The 20,646-nt window shown below is 40.9% G+C and overlaps 1 protein-coding gene across 2 annotated transcripts in view; it reads right to left on the bottom strand.

Annotated features, from left to right (window-relative positions):
• Nucleotides 1-886: 886 nt before the first annotated feature.
• The window catches only part of acox3 (acyl-CoA oxidase 3, pristanoyl), a 77,533-nt gene continuing 57,773 nt past the window's right edge, over nt 887-20,646 (bottom strand). For both annotated transcript variants that reach the window (XM_072376671.1, XM_072376672.1), the window contains exons 11-19: nt 17,028-17,147; nt 16,825-16,945; nt 16,612-16,734; nt 11,489-11,602; nt 9,309-9,424; nt 4,869-5,043; nt 4,717-4,784; nt 4,255-4,341; nt 887-1,086 (exon numbers count right to left, since the gene is read on the bottom strand). In XM_072376671.1, coding sequence (XP_072232772.1) covers nt 967-1,086; nt 4,255-4,341; nt 4,717-4,784; nt 4,869-5,043; nt 9,309-9,424; nt 11,489-11,602; nt 16,612-16,734; nt 16,825-16,945; nt 17,028-17,147 — 1,044 coding nt within the window. In that variant the 3' untranslated portion in view covers nt 887-966. The remainder of the gene's footprint in view (nt 1,087-4,254; nt 4,342-4,716; nt 4,785-4,868; nt 5,044-9,308; nt 9,425-11,488; nt 11,603-16,611; nt 16,735-16,824; nt 16,946-17,027; nt 17,148-20,646) is intronic.

The raw sequence follows: 20,646 nt of genomic DNA on the forward strand, positions 1-20,646 counted from the left end.
CTCAGATTTTACCACAAACCCTTTCTCTACCCATACAGATGGGAATTGATTTTTTCAGTGATCTATGGAATAACTCACACCATATTCAAACCCATCTACACATTAGTGGCAGCAAATACTGCAAAATTACAGTCCCAAGTTAATATATTCTCTTTATAGTGACACTAATAGTAATTTTTATCATGATTTTTTTAAGTAAAAAGATTTTTAGTTTCATCCTGTAAGTAACCTGTTTCAGGGTTCTTGAACAGATAAAAGTGATTTTAAGTGGATCATTATTTGTTACACCAAAATCTTGACATCAAAGATGAAATTCATATATCAATAGATTAGTATATCACTTTTAATAATCTGGAGCATCTGGACGCCTGTGGTTGAACTACCACTTAGACATTTTAAAGGTCAGAGCATCTTCGGATTCCTTTCCCGTCTTGCTACACTGTAATCAAGCAAATGACGTCATAAGTGTCACAAAGGTTAAAAGAAACTCAAAATTAAAACGAAAAGAAAAAGCCCATGCATTTCTGTATTTATTCATAAGGAACTGTGACCGTTGAAATTTGGCACTGCATGTGCACATCACTGAAACTGAAACTAAAGTCTAATCTAATGATTCACAGAGTTGCAGTGATGAATCTTCAGAAATACTTGATATAATCTTATAATCTTCATATAATATGTATGATAAAGTATAGGGTACAAGATAAATAACATAAAAGTGAAAGAAAGCTGAAACAAATCATTATTTTCTTTATCTGATAACCCGCCGGTTTGGTGTGGAAAAAACTTAGCAATCCACATTGTTAAATTTGTTGATTTGTGCATCAGCATCAAACACAGGGCTATTTAGTGATATAAATATTGTGCTCCACTAACATCTGGCATTTTATTTTGATCACGTATAGTCTTAAAACCCATACACAGGATCCAAATCCATAACAGGATGCATAAATGTTTGGCTAGCCTCTAGAGTTTTGGGCGCAGGGATCCAACCGCAGGTTTGTCACAACAGAACTCTTTCCACCAGGAGGGACGTTCCAGCACCTGACTGCCCTGCATCACTGTTGACCACAAGTTTTTATTAAGCTGCAGAAAAAGAGAACAAGGAAATATATCAGAGAAGATACGTCATGGGGACTCTATCCACACAGAAGAACAAAACCATTTGCAAACTGCAAGAAGGGGCTCTGTTAAGATTTTGATTTCTCATACTTGTGCAATTTGGGTTTGTGGGCAGTGCACCTCGTCTTTTTTTGCAGCTAGCATAAACACACTGAAACAGTCAGTAAAAGCTACAATTTCACAATCTTCATGAAACCACATATACTATAAGCGATCATTTGTCATGAACATAAAAGAAATACACAGGCATAACATCTAAAAAAAGGTGAGGTATGAAACTAGACTGACTGCAGTGTGTGTGTTGCTTACGATAAATACAAAATTGATTAATTAAGACAAAAAGCACAGTTCAGACATTAGTGTGATTGTTAAATGCAAACTTGCCTTGTAATAATTAATTTCAATTTAGTTTTATTTATATAGCGCCAAATAATAAATGTCATCTCAAGGCATTTCAATGATACAGTCCAATTCAAGCCAAGCAGAGTCCAGCTCATTGTAAAACAATCATAATCAAATCCAATTAATTAACTCCATATTGGTCCAATTCACACATTAAAAGTTCCTAAGCTAAAGAAACCAACAGATTGCACTGAAACTTCTCTTTTGTCCAATCCCTAATCCTGAGCGTGTACAAGGCCACTGGAAATAAAAAACTTCCTTTTAACAGCCAGAAACCTCCATCAGGAACCATCACAAGGTTGACCCTTTTGTCCTCCATTTTGTTATTTTAAAAAACACATTGTCGTTGACAGCACTGAAAAAAACAAAAACATGCGATTCTTCATCCCACAAAGATGACAGCATCATCTAATCAGATGCCAGGTTGGTAGGCACATTGAAGTGGTCCCATTAATGAGCTCACCAGGGGAACAAGGTGGGCAAGGCCAGCGCCTCCAGGGTCTTCATCATGTGTGATGTGAGCGTTATTGGCCTGTAGTTGCTGAGGTCCTTTGGGTGTGGCACCTTTGGCACCTGTACCATGCATGATGTTTTATACAGTTGTGGTACCTCCCCAGCTTCAGGTTCATGTTGAAGATGTGCTTCACTATGCCCCAAAACTAGTCTGCAAAGAACAGGACGAGCATGGAGCTGATGTCATCTGGATCCTGACCCTTTTAAACCTTGGTCTCTGACCTAATTTCTCAGCTGAATCATTGCAAAGGACATGTTGCATGGGGGCTGCGTGCTGGAGATTATGGGTGGAGGGATGAGTCTTTTAGCAGGAAAAACAGTCAGGGTTGGCTGAAAGCTGACTGTAGTGGAAAGGGGCTTCGAGGTGAAGGTGGGGACGGGGCAGTAAATAAGACAACACACTGGAAAATCACCATCATAAATGCATTTTCTCATAAAAAGCTACCCATGTTGCTTGAGAATATTCAAAACAACCCATACAGGACCTGAGAAAATAATTGGGTGCCAAGAGCAGCAGAACGCCCCGTCTCAACTCTCCCTGCTCCTCGCAGCTGCATCCACCTGTGGGCAAGTCTTGGCTCCCGGGGCATTTTGCCGGGGGCATTGGGGCGTACGCTGGCCCACTATGTTTGGCTGTCTGGGGTGCCTTGCTCGCTCGGGTTTTGGGTGGGGCCTCTGCTGCGGGGGTTTTGAGGGGGTTTGATGACGCTCGGGTTCGTAGGGCCCGGGTCTGGTGCTTCACTTATATCTGGGTGGCGGGGACATGGCAGGGACAGTAGGCTGTCACCCCAGATTCCTTGGAGGCCTCTGTCCTATGGTCGTGGGGGCTCTGTCCGGGGGCTTCCGCGGCAGTCTTCTGGGTGGATGCGTGGTCGTCCCTGCGGTGGGCTTCCCGGGTTTTGTGCTCCATGGGGGCTGCTGGTGGCCTGGATCTTGAGGTCCTCTCTGCCTGCTTCTGATCGCTTGGAGGGTGGGCTGTGGCCCTATACACTTATTCACTCATAACTGAGCACGGTTCAAGTGTGTTGCATGTGCATGCACACACACACATTCATTTGCCCAGTCTCATGCTTGCTATGCAGTTGCTGTGTTGTCCTGTGGTTTCGGGCCATCCGTATCCATGGTTGTGTTGTATGTGATTGCTGCTGGTGTTGTTGATTCTCTATAGAAGACGTGGGATGTCTTCTGTTTCATTTCTTCAGGTGTAGCGGCTGGTTGTCTGGTTTATCATTGTTTTCTCCCATCAATTCTTTTTATTTCTGTTCCATTTCTTTTTCTTTACTCTCCCTCTTTCCCTGTCCCCCGGTTCAGCTCTATTACATGTTAAGTATTGTAACAAAAATAAATAAATAAGCAGTTCTTGGGAAACAAAGGGAGCTTTACATTCATAAAACTTCTCTTGGCAATGCAAATATGTTTGGTATAACACGGTGTTCACATTACAATTCTGCTGCCATAATGCTGGACAGGACAAGGGAAAAATAAATAAAATAAAATAAAATAAAAAATGCATACAAAAAAAAAAGTGAAACCTAACATAGAGACCTTTGGTATTTTGTTAACACACACCTGACAACTCCAGATCACCAAACTTCTTCTTTTACAGAGGTGTTCAAACTTTCTGACGATCAGTTAATCAGAGTGCATTTGACAGCTGCAAAAACAGGGTTGTGCCACTGTGCATAAATCTTCAGGTATTTTGACCAAAGCCTGTCTCATATATCTTAATAAGATCTCAGAAATTTGTGTCAAATTTTCCAAAAGGGGCATGATATATCACCTTTATTGGCAGACTCGGTAAGGACCAGATGATTTTTTATTATATCTTGATACGTTAAACCTTAGAACTGAAAAAAGGTGTACTTGTATGTTGACAGTGAAGGTTGAAACAAAATAAATATCCTTTAAGTAGTTTCTTTGGAGGAAAATGGCCACATCTGACAAGTCAAATGTGCTTTGCCTTTACTTCAATTGGGACAGACAGAATTATTTTGAATTGTTTTATGTAGTACAACATAACTTGGTAGATTAAAAACCTAACGTCATTCCATAGTTATAACATAATTGGTCATAGAATATAGTAGAAAATGAGTTGTAGACAGAGGATGAAACACTTGTCTATCTTATTCAAGTACAATATTTACATCTCTCTTGAAATATGACACACAACAATGTTTTTCACAAACGTATTGGGTTCTCAGAGTTTCTGTATTTTACCTGTCCATCAGCACGGCCAATAGGTGAGTTGAGAATAAAATCAGAAGGCGCCAAGACGTCCACCAATGCTACTGCGTCATCCTTCAGCTAGGTGAGACACAGGGTAGAATTAGAGGTCAGATAGGGAGCAGGATCAGGTCAGCCATAATTTCATGATGAGGTTTTTGTGAAGAAAGGAAGGAAGAATTGAACGGCACCAGAAATATTAATATCAAAAAACTATTTTTAAGCAGCATCAACTAGAAATAGGTTATGTTACTTTTCTTAATTCATGCATTTTGTTAAGCCAACTAACACAAAGGAAGCCTGGCCGTGTTGAGCTTGCTTCCTATTACAACCTTCAGATGAACAGTCACTCAATTCCATGTTTACAACAACTTGTAGTTTATTTGCTTTTCACATGAAATTATTTGAAAAACCTAACAAAGAGTGAGACAAACAAAGGATAGAATCTTTCTATACCTGGGAACAAAGAGTGAGGATGGCTATCTGGACCAACTCTGCAGGCTTCCTTCCACTAAAGTAACTACCTGCACAGGAATAATGCTTTGTTATCAAATACAACTCATCTAAAGTTTTTTTGCATTTGTACAGTTAAGGGTACGAGAGCATACCCTGGTACAACGTGGTCATATGGCTGCTGAGGCTCCACAGTCCATACAGGGCACACAGTTTTCTTAGTACTGGTTTAAGATCAGCTGGTGTATCCTCATCAGTGGTCACATCATGAAATCTCTGGAGACAGTTGTGTTCAATATAGGTGATAGCCAAGGACCTGCAGTAATAAACCTGAACACATACAACATTTAAATGAATACGTTCCTTGCCACAGCTGCAAAAATACTGAACTGACATCCATGGTCTCATTATGCAGTTATATGATGGTCTAGAATTACATTACTTAACACTTGGATTTTAAATGGATTTCAAAGAACTATATCAGTGAACTATTTGACTATTAGTGTTGAAGACAAACATCTACCTGATTCTGTAGGGTTAAAATCCTACATGACCATTTTCAAATGTAAAAATTATCACAAAAATAAGAAAACTAACTCAAACAGTAATTTCACAGAATTATCACACACACACACCCACACACACACACACACACACCCACACACACCTGTCCAACCTCAAGTCTATATGTCTGATGAACTAAATATATTAATATCCTCATAAAGACTCAAAGACATTTAATTATTGCAATAATAATAAGTAACTGAACATTTCTATCAAACAATAAAAACAATTATTTGCAAATCTCATAAATCAAAATTTCATTCAAAGTAAAACCTTTTTACTATTAAATTAAAGATATTCGCTCAAAGCAAAAAAAATTGGAACTGAGCAACAAAAGGCAAAACAAGAAGAAGAGTAAGTGATGCTACAAAGAAACCGCTGGAGGAACCTATTACACTAATTAAGATTAATTGGCAACAGGTCAGTTGAATGTTTGAGTACAAAAAGAGCACCTTAAAGGAGCAGAGTCTCTTACTTAGAAGTAACACTGGGCAGAGCTTCTAAATAAAATGTGCTACAGGTTGTGTACACCTGTATCTCGTCTCGTTCTGATCTGCTAAGGTTTGTGTTAAGGCGTATAGTATCCCCCATTTCCCTCGCTTATGCTTTGTGGAATTGCTAGCTCCTCTTAGTTTACTGAATATCATCTATCCACAGCTGTGTTGTATGCGATTACCGCTTCTTGTGCTTGTTTTTGTTTGTTTGTGTGTTTGTTTTTTCTCTGCTTGTCTGCTTTCAGGTGCTCCTGGTGGCGCTAAGGCTGGATTCCCCTCAGAGGCCATGGATTGTTGTCTGTTTTGTTTTTTACAGGTGTAGCAGCTGGTTGTCTGGTTTTTGTTTCTATTTTTGTTCTGTTTCCTCTTCTTTCCTCTTCTTCTTTCCTTGTCCCCCGGTCCGGTTCAGTTCTATTACATGTTATATATTGTAAACAAAAATAAATAAATGGGCATCAAGGGGAGCTTTACATTTATAAAACTTCCCTTGGCAAAGCAAATCTGTTTGGCATCAAAGGTATTCAGACTACAATTCTGCTGCCATAATGCTGAACAGGACAAGGGAAAAAAAAAAAAAAAAAAAAAAAAAAAAAAGTTTACTGAATATCAATACATTTCTTCCTTTAGTGACACAGTTCACATTAGGTGCATTCCCACTGTAGGAACTTTTTACAATTCCTATAACCTTTTCAGGAACTAGGCCGTTTTTTCGTGCATTCGGACATACAGGAACTCGGGACCACGGCCCTCAGTTCCTAGAACCATTTTAACTCCTTCTCAGAGGCAGGGTCTTTTCTGGGTTCCACAGGAACATGACGTAGGTGTTTGGTGGCTGGTAGCTCCGCCCCTTGTCTGAAATGTTTCCTCATACGACACGGGCACAACCGGCGCATGTTTAATAAGTTAAACTTAGATGTTGTCTCCTTTGTCTGCGGCGCTCTGCTCTCCTTCTTTCCTCCATGAAACGAAGAAGTATCGCCCGCTGCTGGATTCTTCGTCTCCTGACTCTCGCTGTGCGCTCTTCCAGCCTCCATCTTAGACGCCTGATGTGATCGTCCATGATTAATATCACCGTCATGCAGACCATGAACACTGTGGCCTCCTCGCTCTCCATGTTAGTTTCTTGGTGGTGTTGTTTTCTTCTCTCCTTACTTTTCACGGGTTTTGTTTTGTTGTTGAGTGGCGCTAAAGTAACACGTCTGTCGCAGACGGTTGCGCCACATCAGTCCCTGTCAAGGTCCCTGACTCATGTGCGAATGCAAAATGAAACAGTTCCCCTGGGGAAGGGCAGTTCTTAATTCTGTCCACATCTGAAATTCGATGTGGACAGTTCTTCGAACGTCTCTGTCCGAACGCGGCTATTGTAATAGCCTATAAAGGTGTGCTGTAAAACCAGGGGGTAGAGAGCTTTCACAGTGGCAGCTCCTTTACTGTGGAATGCTTTGCCACTGCAAACCCTCTCGCTAACAGTTTTTAAATCTTGTAATCAGACCGATTGTTGAACCGCGGATTCAGGAGGAAAAGTGTGGTTTTCTCCAAGGTTGTGGAACAGTGGACTAGATCTTTAACCTTGCAGAGTTACCTTGGGGTTTCGGGGGACTTTGCTAATCCAGTCTACATGCGTTTTGTAGACTTAGAAAAGGCTTACAAACCAGAGGGATTATTTTGGGGGGTGCTGAGAGAGTATGGCAGAGCTATTTGGTCCCTGAATCTGCATTTTTAGCACCAGGTTGAACTCATTTGCAGTACTTGTTGAACTCTGCCAGGGCTGCCCTCATCACTGATCCTGTTTGTGATTGTCATGGATCTTGAAGCGTAGTCATGGCGAGGAGGGCATCTGGTTTGGGAATCTCGTAGTCGCATCTCTGGTTTTCATCATCATGCAGATGATGTGGTTCTGCTGGCTTCTTCAAGCCATGACCTTCAGTGCACACCGGAGTGGTTCCAGGCTGAGTGTGAAGCTGCATGAATGAAAGTCTGTATTTTCAAATCTGAGGCCATGGTTCTCAACTGGAAAAAGGTGGAATGCTCTCTCCAGGTCAGGGATGAGTCCCTGCCTCAGGCAGAGGAGTTAATCTGGGTATCTTGTTCACAAGTGATGGCAGGTTGGAGTGAGAGATGGACAGATCGATTTTAATGGTCCAATTTATGTATTTGCCAATGCTACTAAATTAGAGCCAAACCTAATTTCAATGAGTGGAAATATCTATTTCCACTTGCGATAATGAAGTATCTTATCAACAGAGCACTTTGCTCCCAAACTGCAGGTTTCCTTGTGGTTCCCAGAGTTTCTAAAAGTACAATGGTAGGCAGAGCCTCAAGTTATCAGGCCCCTCTCTGTGGAACCAGCTGCCAGTTTGGATCTGGGAAGCAAACATCCTCTCTACCTTAAACATTAGGCTTAAAATATTCCTGAGTCATCTGAGTATTTCTGTGGATGACAGGACTCTGAGTTCTACTGGATGTCTGAGGTGTAGAGAAATGATGAGAGTACAGTCCCCTGTGGTACTCCAGTGCTGCTGACCACCTTCAACCCTTCAATTTCACAAACTGTGGTCCATTTGTCAGATTATTTTAAATATTGATATATATAAAACATAAAGTAAAATATAACAATATGTTTTGCGATCTGAACATCTGGAGTCTGAAACTTCTTTTTATCAGTTGTATTTTTTTCTCTATAAAACAATCTCTGTAGTGCAACCGTGATCAGTATTCTGTTTCCCAAATGGATCTTCTTTTATGCTTCTCTCATGGTTCTCTCTTTACTTGGAAAGTCCAGATAATTCACTGGAGCCCTTTTGATTAATTGATTGCGTCTTATCACCACAAAAACACTTTCCTCTTTGGTAATTCACACATGCCACAAGGAGCTCACCCCTGCATAAGTGTGTGCTGACACAAATAAAGATGGTGAATCAACTGAGTGACAACAGCATCATAAGTTAGAGCGGTTCATCATTTGTTGTTGTTTTTCCAGCTCATATCTCCTTGCTGATATTTTCACATTTTATAATCTTTCTGCAATATAGCCAGCTTGGCTTTTATTCCCTACTTCCTAACTTTTAGATGGATTGTTATGACCTTTTTGACCTTTCTGTTCGTTTCCAAATTCTTATGACATTTGTTCCCCAAATTTTGGTCAAGTTTCTTTGGGCAGTGTTAATCCCTGAATAATGGGAGACCTCTTGTCGAACAACTTACTCTGGCATAGTGTAACCAGAACGAAAATGATCATCAGCATAAATTTAACAACTGAATACCTTTCACCAGTTATCCAGATATCTTTTTAAAATCAGTTTATTTTAGATAAGCTGCCTATGTTTTGTGAAAATGTGTGGTTTACATTTAGTTTTCCTAAAAATAACTCAGAGGATCAAAACTCTGGCAAGCAGCTATTTATGGTATGAGCAATGGCAAGTGGTAGTTCCTGAGTGCCAGTCATGAGGAAGCTTTTTGGTTTAAGCTTGACCATATCAGTGCATATCTAAAAAGGCATGTGTAGGTATATCTTAACAGCTGTGAGTGTTTTCTTACCTGACTGTTGTTACGGGCCTCAAAATCATTTTTGCCCAAGGCTCTCTCTTGTTCCAGCCTTTTGTAACTCTCTTCTAACAGGAAACACACCAGCCACTTATAGGCTGCCAGAGGCACTGAAATTATAGAGAGGGTCCACAAAAGCAGCCAAGGGTGGATCATGTTTAGCATATATTGATTAATGGAAAGAAAATAAATACAGCCAGTAGAATTTGTGTATCAGTTGTTTCTAAGGAAAATTGGTACACAGTTTGAATGCGTCCAGATGGAGAACTCCACATATCAAAGAACTGGATACAGCATTAAGATAGCAGGGTAGAGGGAATTCAATAAAGGGATTTGTTAATTTGCGCATGGTAAAATAGACTTTTATTCTGAAAGTTAACAAATATTTCCAACACAGGTAGCTTCAACCACCAGATCTACAAATAAGCTTCAGGGACTCCATTCAACCTATTTTCTGGCTTGACTTTCGAGCAGACCAGTTTGCTCATCTTCTCTATCTTGACTTGACACTGAGAGGAAAAACAGAAGCTGCTTGTGTTCTCCCTGCTGAGAGGCAACCAAAGAGGCCTACTCTGCTGAATAGTCCCTCCTAAGCTTTAATCACCATGTGAGCTGACAACAGCTGCCGAACTCTGCATACAGAAATACTAAGATTGCTTGAGGCTTTCTTTTCATAGACAGAAACACTGCAATAAGCAGTAAATGAGTAACAGCAAATTCCACTAACAGGAACCAAGCTAACACAGTTAATGTTCTGCAACGATGACAAAACAACTGGTTTCCTTCTTCCAACCAGCATCAAGAAATTCATATCCACATTCACATTCGCGCTTCCAACCTCTGTCATGACAACATGTCTGTACTGGCTGAGGAACACATTTAAATGTTGGCTATAAGTTTCTGTCCACATTGTCAACTGGGACAGATCACCTGTAGTACCTGACGTTGTGTGTGATATCATCAGCTGAGTTGTTGCCAAGCTACAAAAACAACACCCAGCTCAATTCAAGGTATTCTCTGAATATATTATGAAAACATTGGTTTCATAATATAGAATGTTATGTCCCAGTTACAAGTTTGTTAATATGTACCAAGGTTGTTATTAACCCCATGAGTGCTTAAGCAAGCTGGAAGGAATGTGACAATTGATGAAAACTGAGATACAACTTTCTTGAATAAAACACTGCTGAAACAACTCTTGTGTTCATGTTACAGAAAGCTGCCTCAGAGGACGGCCCTCTAAGCTTAATTTTGATCTTTGTTGAATTATATACTCATTTTTATTAACAGAAATAAAAGCACTTTAAAGTTTCAACTTACAGAGTCCTAGTAATCATTTATCCCTGACAGCTAGTTAAATTTCCTTAATGTTTGTTTGCAGATTTTTATCTTATTTTGTTATCCATCTATGACAATATAATGGAATAGAATAGAAAATACTTTATTCATCCCCCTTGGGGGAAATGTAAAATATGTAATAAAATGTATAGAATATCTTTTCTTATTATTTATACTGCGGCAACAGAATTTCCCTTGGTACCCATGGTATTAACAAAGTATCGCTGAATTGATTTAAAAAACATGGTAAAAAAGCAAAAAAATAACTTGGCATTGCATGCTGAGAATAACAGTAGTAGTTTTTATACAAAACTTTCAAGCCAGTTAGCTGTGTGCAAGAACAAACTGATGTGGAACTGAGTGGCCTATGTTCTATATGTGTGTATGAGGGTGGCAGCTGCAGGTGAACGACGACATATTTTTTGTGCCAATAAATTAAAACAATGTCTGAAAAGGACTACTGTGACACTGTACTTTTACACGCATTCGATTTACTTGTGAGGTTTGTTGGATGATCATAATTTATCGCCAAGTTGTACTCCTGCCCAGTTTAAATGAATTATTCTTAAAATGTGGGATCTTGCATGCAACTATGATAACCTCCTATGATAACCTGGCACCTTTAAAATAAAACACATACTATTGAATGGTCTCTTTTTCAGTCATATTAGAAACAAAGAGAAGGTTTAAATGCCCTGCTCTTTAAAAGGTTCTTTGTCCTGTTGTACTATGTGGCTAAAGGTGCAGACATGTAGAGTCAGCACAGACTCAAAAACTCTGCTAACTGTAAAGTTTGGAAAGAGCATTTATCTTTTAAACCTGAAATACTTTAATACCTTTTGAGTCCATACACTCTTCCAATGTTGTAGTTGTAAACCTGCTTTCCAAGATCCTCTGGAAATCATCCAGAAAATCCACAGTGTGAAGGGGAGATTCAATCCGAACACCATCTGAAACAAAACATACACTGAAGCTTTAGAGAATCAGAGTTACATTACTGATCAATGAAGCTGTTAACCCAGCCAATGGATTATTGAATCCTGCATACAATATGTTCAAGATGCAGGATAAAATCTCTATATTAAAATAGATAAATGTATTTCCTGTTTAGGGAAAAAAATTGCAGTTGAAAGTGATTGTCTGGTATGCTGTCAATCTTTTGTTGTGGGCCACAGATGACTATTTCATAAAATAAAAAATATTTAGCCAAAAATGTGCACTGTATAAAATACTGCTATGGGTGGAGCCACTGTCTGATCTGAAGCAAAATTTAACTCAAAATTGGAGAATTAAGGAGTGGACAATAAATGTTTGTCATGATTGAAGGAATCTGTTCTGAATGCTTCAGCCCCCTGCAACAAACAAGTAATTTTTAATAATTCTTTTCTGTTTACAAGCCACGCCCACTTTGTTCAATCATTACCAACATTTATGAATAGCCTCATGACTATGTATTGACAAGGTATTCCAAATCTGATACAAATCTGTTGTTATGTTTTTACATTATAAACACCTAAATTTTACAGCCCCGCCTAGTTGTTGAATTTTTCCCAATTGGGTACAGGCAATCAGGATGGTGTTTTTGGTTTATCAAAAAATTTCATGTTGATATATATTACCAAATTAGATATATACATCATTTTCTATTTTGAAAGATACATTTTCAAGATAGATTTTTGTACATGCATAACTTCGTCACACAGCAATATCAAATACCAAAATTCTCCAAGGTACACACAGGCCCTGGACACAGTCTCAGTATATAGTAGACTATATTATGAGTCTCACAGTGTAGACTGCCAAATGAGTTTTAGTGTGGGAATAATAATAAAAAACATAGCAAACACAATAGAGCTCCAGTGGCAGCGGTGCCCTACACCCTCGGTGGGCTTGGATGTGTCACGGTTTATGTTCTGTTTCATGTCTTGTCTCGTCACTTCCTGTTTTATTTTGAAAAAGCACTAACTTTCCCCTCTCGTTTCAGGTATCTTGCACTTCCTCCCGTGTCAAGCGTCTGATTGTCTTCCCTGATTCCCTAAGTGTTTCCACCTGTTCCCCTTGGTCCCTCATGTGTTCAAATAGTCTGCGTTTCCCTTGTCCTGTGCCAGTATGTTGTCTCCTCTCATGAGCCTCATTACCAGCCTTACCTTGAGCCATAGTTCCATGAGCCTGTAGTGAAGCGATCCTCCTGTAGAGCTATCTTGTTTTGTAATTTATTCTTGTTCATAGTCATAGTTTATTTATTAATACGGTAAGTTTCATACCCTTGTTCGTTCCTCCATTTTCAAGGAGAGATTTTTCGTTGCAACCTTTCATAGTCGCCTCCGTTAAAGGAGAGCTTTAAGTTTATAGTTAAAGTTTCATAGAGCCTCTGTTTTTCTAATGCATCCTTTGTTTAAATTTGCCTCGTTAGGAGAGCGTGTCTTTGTTTTGTTAAACTGTTCATAGCGTTTCTGTTTTCCTCCCAGTTTGGAGAGTTTTATGTTTGTAACTTTCATAGCTGCGCTCGTCCTCCGCCATAGATACTGAGGAGAGCGCTTAGGTTTTCACAGCCTGTTATTTTGCTCTGCTTGGAGATCCTATCCTGTCTTGCTGTGCTCTGTTTGTTTATTTAAATAAATCCTTTTGAATCTGAAAAGAGCCTGCATTTGTGTCCTGAGTCCCCGAGGTCCCTGACAGGACGCATAATAATAATAAAATACAGAACAAAAACAATTGGGTTTTAGCACCGCTGGGTTCTTGTAAGCATGGGCTTGTGCCCCTCATGATAATAATGGGCTGCACGGTGGTGGGGTGGTTAGCACCATAGCCTCACAGCAAGAGGGATCCTGGTTCAAATCCCTGCTGTGACTCCAGCATTTGGAATGTGGAATGGCTTGCTCCCACCATCCAAAAATACACGTTAGGTTACTTGGTGATCGTAAATTGACCCTAGGAATAAATGTGACTTTAGTATAATAAGACTGTTTGTCTTATTAGTCTCTGCGTGGCGCTGTGATGGACCAGCAACCTGTTCAGGGTGTACCCTGCCTCTTGCCCAATGGCAGCTGGAATGGACTCCAATCCCCCTATGACCCTGAATTTGATTCCTTAGCTATAGATAATGGATGGATAATAATAATTTTAAAAAAAAAAGTTTTTTTCCTTTCTTTTTGTCTTTGGCTTAGATGGACAGGTCAATAGGTAGATAAAAACTCTTTTTTAAAAAAGACTCATCAATAAATACCATTCACAATAAAATATATTAAAAACACATTTAACACAAAGTACAGTTAAGAGCTGTAGAGGTGCTGTGCAGTCTCTATCTTAGTTTGTTTAGAGTGATTATTGTAGTGGGAATGAAGGATTTTTTGTAAATGTTTTTTCCAGACCTATGGGATCACCTGGCTGATGGCAGTAACTAGAAGGAGTGGTGGAGTCGATAGTCATTCAGGCTGGTGATGGTGTTTTCTTTGGTACAGGGATGATGGTCGCAGACTTGAAACATGTTGGGACAACGGCCTGGTTCAGTGACGTGTTAAAGATGTCCGTGAGGACCTGGGCCAGCTGGTCTGCACAATCTTAGTACACGGCCTGGGATGTTGTCGGGGCCTGCTGCCTTACGGCTGTTGACCTTCCTCAGGGTCTGCCGGACCTCTGACACCTCCAGCCTGAGGGCCTGTTCGTCAGTATGGGGAATGGACCTCCTCACCTGGGTGTCGTTCAGTGCCTCGAACCATCCAAAGTGTTTGTTAAGCTTGTTGAGGAAGTCTGTGTTGTCCGTACAGAGAGGTGGAACTGCTTTGTAATCTGTAATGGACTGGATTCCTTTCCACATCTGCCTGGTGTTTGAGGGGTCCTGAAAGAAGCCCTGGACTCTCTGGTTGTAGGTCTGCTTTGCCATCCTGATGGCCCAGTTCAGGTTAGCTCTGACTGACCTGAGTGCTGCTGCGTCTCCAGATTTAAAAGCAGCATTTCATGCCCTCATCATGCTCCACACCTCGCTGGTGTGTGCTGATATTTCTGGTCACACAGACATCCTCCGAGCACTCCTGAATGTATGCAGACACAGATGCCACATACTCCTCCATGTCAGTGTGCTGGTTAGTTGTTGCAGCCTCCTTAAACATGGCCCAGTCAGTGCACTCGAAGCAGTCATGTAGCGCAGACATAGCTTCCTCAGGCCAGGCTCTCACCTGCCTGCAGTAAATTCCCTGGGCAGGTAAAATGGTCTCCACTTTAGGCTCAAAAACTCGATGTCCGGGGAGCAAAAACTTCCGACCACTATGACATCGTTACACCAGCTGTTGTTGATGTAAACACACATACTGCCGCCTCGAGTCTTACCGCTGAGCTCACAGATTCGCCTCTCCATGCTAATGACGTCGTCCGGGATGGATGGATTTAGCCACAGCAGGCTCTCACCTCGTCTTTTGTTGTAAGTTCCAGTCTCAGGTAGACCAATTTGTTCTCCGGAGAGCGTACATTGGCGAGCAGGATGGACGGTAGCGGCGGTCTGTGCGGGTTAGCTTTAAGCTTAGCCGTTAGACCTCTGTGGCAGCCGCGCTTACGCTTCCTGTCGCGCTGCTTCCGTCTTCTCCAAAGACGGCCTGAGCAGGTAGGAGGTAGGAGACTCCGCTTTGTGCCGATCCACTGGGTCAGGTCAGCGTGTTGGTCACAGGCTACAAAGAGTATGCAGAGTAGCCACAGATTCTACACCTAAACTGCTGGGTTTTTCTTGGTCAAAAAGAAACTCACGGTCGTACATCATCACGTTCATCTGTCTAAGTGACTTTTTGTTTGTTAAAGTGACTAAAATGTCAAGAGCTAAAGGGGCTGCAGCCCAGCAGGGTGCCGCCATCTTGAAGACATGCTTGTAGTCACTGCAAATGCATTGATATTTTACTGTATTACTATTTTATATCTTATGGTTATAACCTTAGATTTTGTTTTGATTTAGTTATAATCTCTGACATTTCAATCTTTGATGCCATAATCTTTGTTGTTGTTATGAACCATTTTAATCTGTTTATATACCGTCATGGATTGCTAACATCTATGTTACCTGTAATCTTGGTGCTATAATGCTTTTGGTATATCTTACTCTCTGTAGTACAGTAGGGACCGCACTTTGTGGACGTATATTTGATAATAGCTTGGCACTAGACCGAAATGTCCATGAAGGTCCTAAAATTAGACGGTAAGGGTAATGGTAATTATTAGTATAAAACAGGGATTTCTTGCTTAGATTGGCTCAAGAGTGAGATTCCGTTAGACCGTCCACTCTTTTTCCCCACCTTTTAGGCACGGTGTTTTTTTTATCAAGTGGAGGAAGGCTGACCTGCAGGTTCCCCTCAGGAACACACAGAATTTATAGGTGAGAGAGACATGGATGTTTAGCCATGTTAGGAAAGTAATAGGCTGTGTGGCCAGAAAGACATCTGTAGGCTGGTTTTACCGTAGCCAAATTTGGTCTAATTACTCAAGGGACAACCTTCAGAAGTAATTATAGTGATAAAAAAGTTTTTTTTTCTTTACAACTAAGCTGAGGACATATGGAATCCATTTAGTTCAGCTGAAGTGATCTGCCATGGAGATGCGTTCTACCCTTCTTCAACCAGTTCCTACAAAGAACAACGTACTAAAAACCGGTTTTATTACCACAATAAAAACATGGACCTTCCTACACTGCAAGTACCAAAAATGTTTTATCCTGACTTTAGCAGTAATCATGTACAATTAATGTGCACATACTGTTAATATGTGGGTCTGTGGTATAATGAGTTATCATGACAACTTTGAACTTCAATAAACTTCAGATCCAATATTTATTGCATTTCTTCTCCCTCCCTTGCTCTCTTAACACTATAATCTCTAAACAGTGTAAAGGCATAATATAAATGTATTAACATGTAAAAAAAAAAAAAAAACTTACTACGACAAATCCTAGTAATATTACTTCAGTGTACATAGAACTGACCATGGAGTTTAGTGTGGAGCCAGCTGAGCAGGTAGTTGCTGGTCTGTTGCAGCAGCACATTGTTGTCTCCTTCATATGTGCAGTTTGGGTCATTGTCATCACGCAGATCACCCAGACGGTTCACTGAAACAGATATAATCTATCTATAAAATAATCAAGTCTCTGAGTGAGTAACATACATGTGTGTGGTGTGAATCTATGTTTGAGACTGACTGGCGAGGTATCCATGTCCACCACATGCCTCCCTGCACTCCTGGATCCCTCTCTGAGCAGTCCAAGAGCCTAGCGGTTTGCTTGAACAGCCAATGGCATGGACCTCCCGGCCCATCTCTGCCTATAAAAGACACAAGAAAAATAATACCATAGTTTGTAAAGAATAACATCTATGAACATACACGTGGGTCATGTTTACTTACTTGTCTGTCACTGCTGTCCATCATCTGACCAATCTGGAACTCAAGAAAGTTCATGAAGGTGGATTTGGTGAAGTGTTCGAGGGCATATGCAGCTGCCAGGTATGGGATCAGACGCCATTGCTAAAGAGCGCAAATTCCAAACAATATATCATTAGCTGCAATGTCATTCCATTCATAACCTTTTTTTTACATGAAGCCCCCCTACTTCTATCTACAAAAAAGTTGAGCTCCCAACATCATGCTTACGACCACCTGGGTTTGCATACTTTATTGCCCCATTACAGGCGTTTATTTTCAGAGTTACAAAGGTAGTGCTGGGTCTCTGGCAGGAACTTAGTGCTGACTGGGAGAGTAGCCCTAGAAACTGTGTGTTTGGTCAGTGAGGGTACAACGGAGTGTCCTTTGACAGTCAGAAACGTTTTGTATGTTTTTTGCTTGAAATAGTCCCTTTTACACTAAATTGCTTGTAAAGCTAACTCATTTTCTGAGCTAAGATATTCTTTGAGGCTGGAAAGGTAGAGGTCCATCATCCAGCATTCCTTTGAAGCTTTGATTCAACACTGGCTATGTAAGACTTCATTTTCTGCTCAAGCAATTGCGTACTAGCCTAGTTAGTGACTGCTGTGAATAGGGCAGCTGACAACAAGGGAAAGACCATGTGACAGAAAGACAGCTGACAGAAGGCAAAGGCCTTCTCGGCTAGCCATGGCCTAGCAATCCATGGTAGGAGGAGCCAGGTGCTTTGTTACAACTAGCATAAGCTGCAACAAAATTAAGGAGAATACCCCTAGGGTCAGCGAGACCAGGGGTAGAAGATGACTCACAGCCAGACTACATGGCAACTGACACTGGAACAAACATGACTATGAGTTGGAGATGTGACTCAGTGAAGGATAGGGGCATGGACCTATTCTGGAGGGCAAGAGCTGGGCATAATAGTTCTCAGAGGAAAAAGAGCTTAGCTGGAGAAAATAAAAGTGGTATGCCAGGGGGAAATAAGCTCCAGGTTTTTTCTTGTGGCTGGCAGAAAGTAATATCAGTTAGAGGCCTTAAAATGCATCAGGAAAGAAGGAGATGTGTTGGCCGCATTGATCAGTACTTTTTAAGAAGTCAATCGAGTAAGTCGGATGAAGTCCAGCGGAAAGTAGTCAACCACAGTCCGAAGGATATCAATAACACAGCTACGGAGGTGAAGGAGGAGGTTCTTAGAAGGGATGCAGCTGATACTGAGGTGGATAGGCCAGTCAGAGAGAGAAATATGGAGAAAGCTAGAGTTAGGTGGCCTAGGGCAAATAGCAACAAAGAATGGGTGGCAGTCAATAACAGATTTGTCGATAATATTAGGTAGGTTAGGAGGAAATGCAAGCGATAGGCTAGAGAAGATGGGAGACATAATTTACTCATATGGTGTAGAAAGATTTGGGGTGCAAGATAGAAAGAGGGTTGAAAGAGTACATTTAGTTAAGTCTGGACAGCAAAGAGAGATGGAGAAATTGGTTAAGGAAAGAAGACATTTAAGAAAGCAGTGGAAAAGAGCTACATAGGAAGAGAAGGAGGGAATTAATGGTTTGCAGGAAAAATTGAGAAGCAGGCTAGCAATACACTATCTTAGGAAAGAGAGAAATAAGAAAGAATATGTAAGGACTGCATTTTACAGGGACCCATTCAAGTTTGTTAAAGTTAATGTTTGTTAAAGGGTTGTTTAACCAGGAAAACGGAGGACAGCTTAAAGCAACAAAGTCAGAGGTGAAAGAGTTTCTAAGAAATACATATTCAGATCTTGCACAGTATAGAGTAGTAGCCCTTCCACCTGACATGCCACCATCAGGTGAGATAGCTCATGAGATGGATGTTAGATCACCTAGGTGGAAAGAGGTTGAGAAGGTAGTCAGGCATGCAAACGCTTCGTCGACCCCAGGGCAAAATGGAGTCCCCTGCCGAGTTTATAAAAGTGCACCTGATATCCTAAAGTTTTTGTGGAGGCAGTTTATTACTAGAGCATTGCATAGGGCAGTAGGCGTTCTTATTCCAGAGAAGAAAGAGTCCTCGGACCTCAGTCAGTTCTGGATGATCTCTCTCCTAAATGTAGAGGGGAAGATTTTCTATAGTGTAGTTGCACAGAGATTAGCTAGTTATTTAGAAAGGAATAGCTTAATAGATACTACAGTGCAAAAGGCAAGGATCCCAGGTTTTGTAGGGTGTTTAGAGCACATGATTTGGCATCAGATCCAGCCAAGATTGAGAAAAAAGACTTGCATGTTATATTTCTGGATCTAGCAAATGCATTTGGTTCAGTGCCACATAGCCTTATTTGGAAAGCGTTTGATAATTTTATAGTGCCTGTAGTAGTTGTTAACCTAGTAAGAGAATATTTCCAGGATATTAGACTGTGCCGAAGCGCAGCAGGTTTCACAACAGGTTGGCAGAGGCTAGAAATAGGCATTATGGCAGGATGTACGATTTCTCCATTAGCATTTACAACGGCGATGGAGATAATTATTAGAGCTTCCAAGTGGGTTGTAGGTGAAGAGAGACATCAGGATGGCATGCGCCTTACACCAGTTAGGGACTACATGGATGATATGACGTTGGTGACTACAACAGTGCCATGTATATATGGAGAATACTTGATAGACTTAATAAAAATCTAAAGTGGGCTGGTATGAAAATCAAACCTACTGAGTCTAGAAGTATCTCAATAAGTAGAGGGAAATTAAGAGATAGAAAGTTTGGGTGGTATCGGTGGTATCAGGCATCAGTAAGTAGGTGGTATCAGACTTGAATGATGGAGAGCAGGCCGTGCAGTTTCAGAAAAAAAAGATGTTGCTGAGGGACAGGATAGAATAGATAAATCAGGGCTTCAAGGAAAGTTGAAGCTGTGGTGTCTGCTGTTTGGATTGTTTCTTTAGTTGATGTGGTCACTGTCTGTGTATGAGATTCCACTATCTGTTGCAGAAAAAACTGGAAAGATTAGTTAGCTTTTACATTAGGAAGTGGCTAGGTGTTCCTAGCTGTTTAAGTACTGTGGCACTGTATGGGAAAGGCATACTCCAGCTCCCAGTATCTAGTCTAGTAGAGGAGTTTAAATGTACTAAAGTTAGGATAGAATTCCTGTTAGCTGGGAGTAAGGATGTTGTAGTTAGTAAGATGGTTCCAAACCCAACCAAGGGGAGGAAATGGAATCCAAGAATGCCAGCTCAGGAGGCAGAAGCAACTCTTACACATACAGAGATTGTGGGTAATGTTCAAATAGTCCGGGGAGGCTTGGGGCTTGGCCCAGGCAAATCGGTCTGGAGTAGAGCAGGACTCAAAAACTAGAGAAGGCTAGTTGTTGAGCAGGTTCGTAGACAGGAGGAAATGTTAAGGGGTGCAAAGGCAGTGGCTCAGGCTAAGCAGGGACAGTGGTTGAATTGGGAGGGTGTAGAGAAAAAAAAGCTTAGTTGGAAAGATCTGTGGAGTATGGAGAAAAGGAGTATTAGATTTTTGATAGGGGCAACATATGATGTATTGCCAACTCCCCAGAACCTAAAACTCTGGGTAAATGGAGACCCGTTATGTTCATTATGTTCAGGTACTGCAACTCTAAGGCATATTTTGTCAGGCTGTAAGGTTAGTCTGT

This window comes from Leuresthes tenuis, unplaced genomic scaffold (genome assembly GCF_036924035.1).
Source record: "Leuresthes tenuis unplaced genomic scaffold, fLeuTen1.0.hap1 SCAF_22, whole genome shotgun sequence".
NCBI lineage: Eukaryota > Metazoa > Chordata > Actinopteri > Atheriniformes > Atherinopsidae > Leuresthes > Leuresthes tenuis.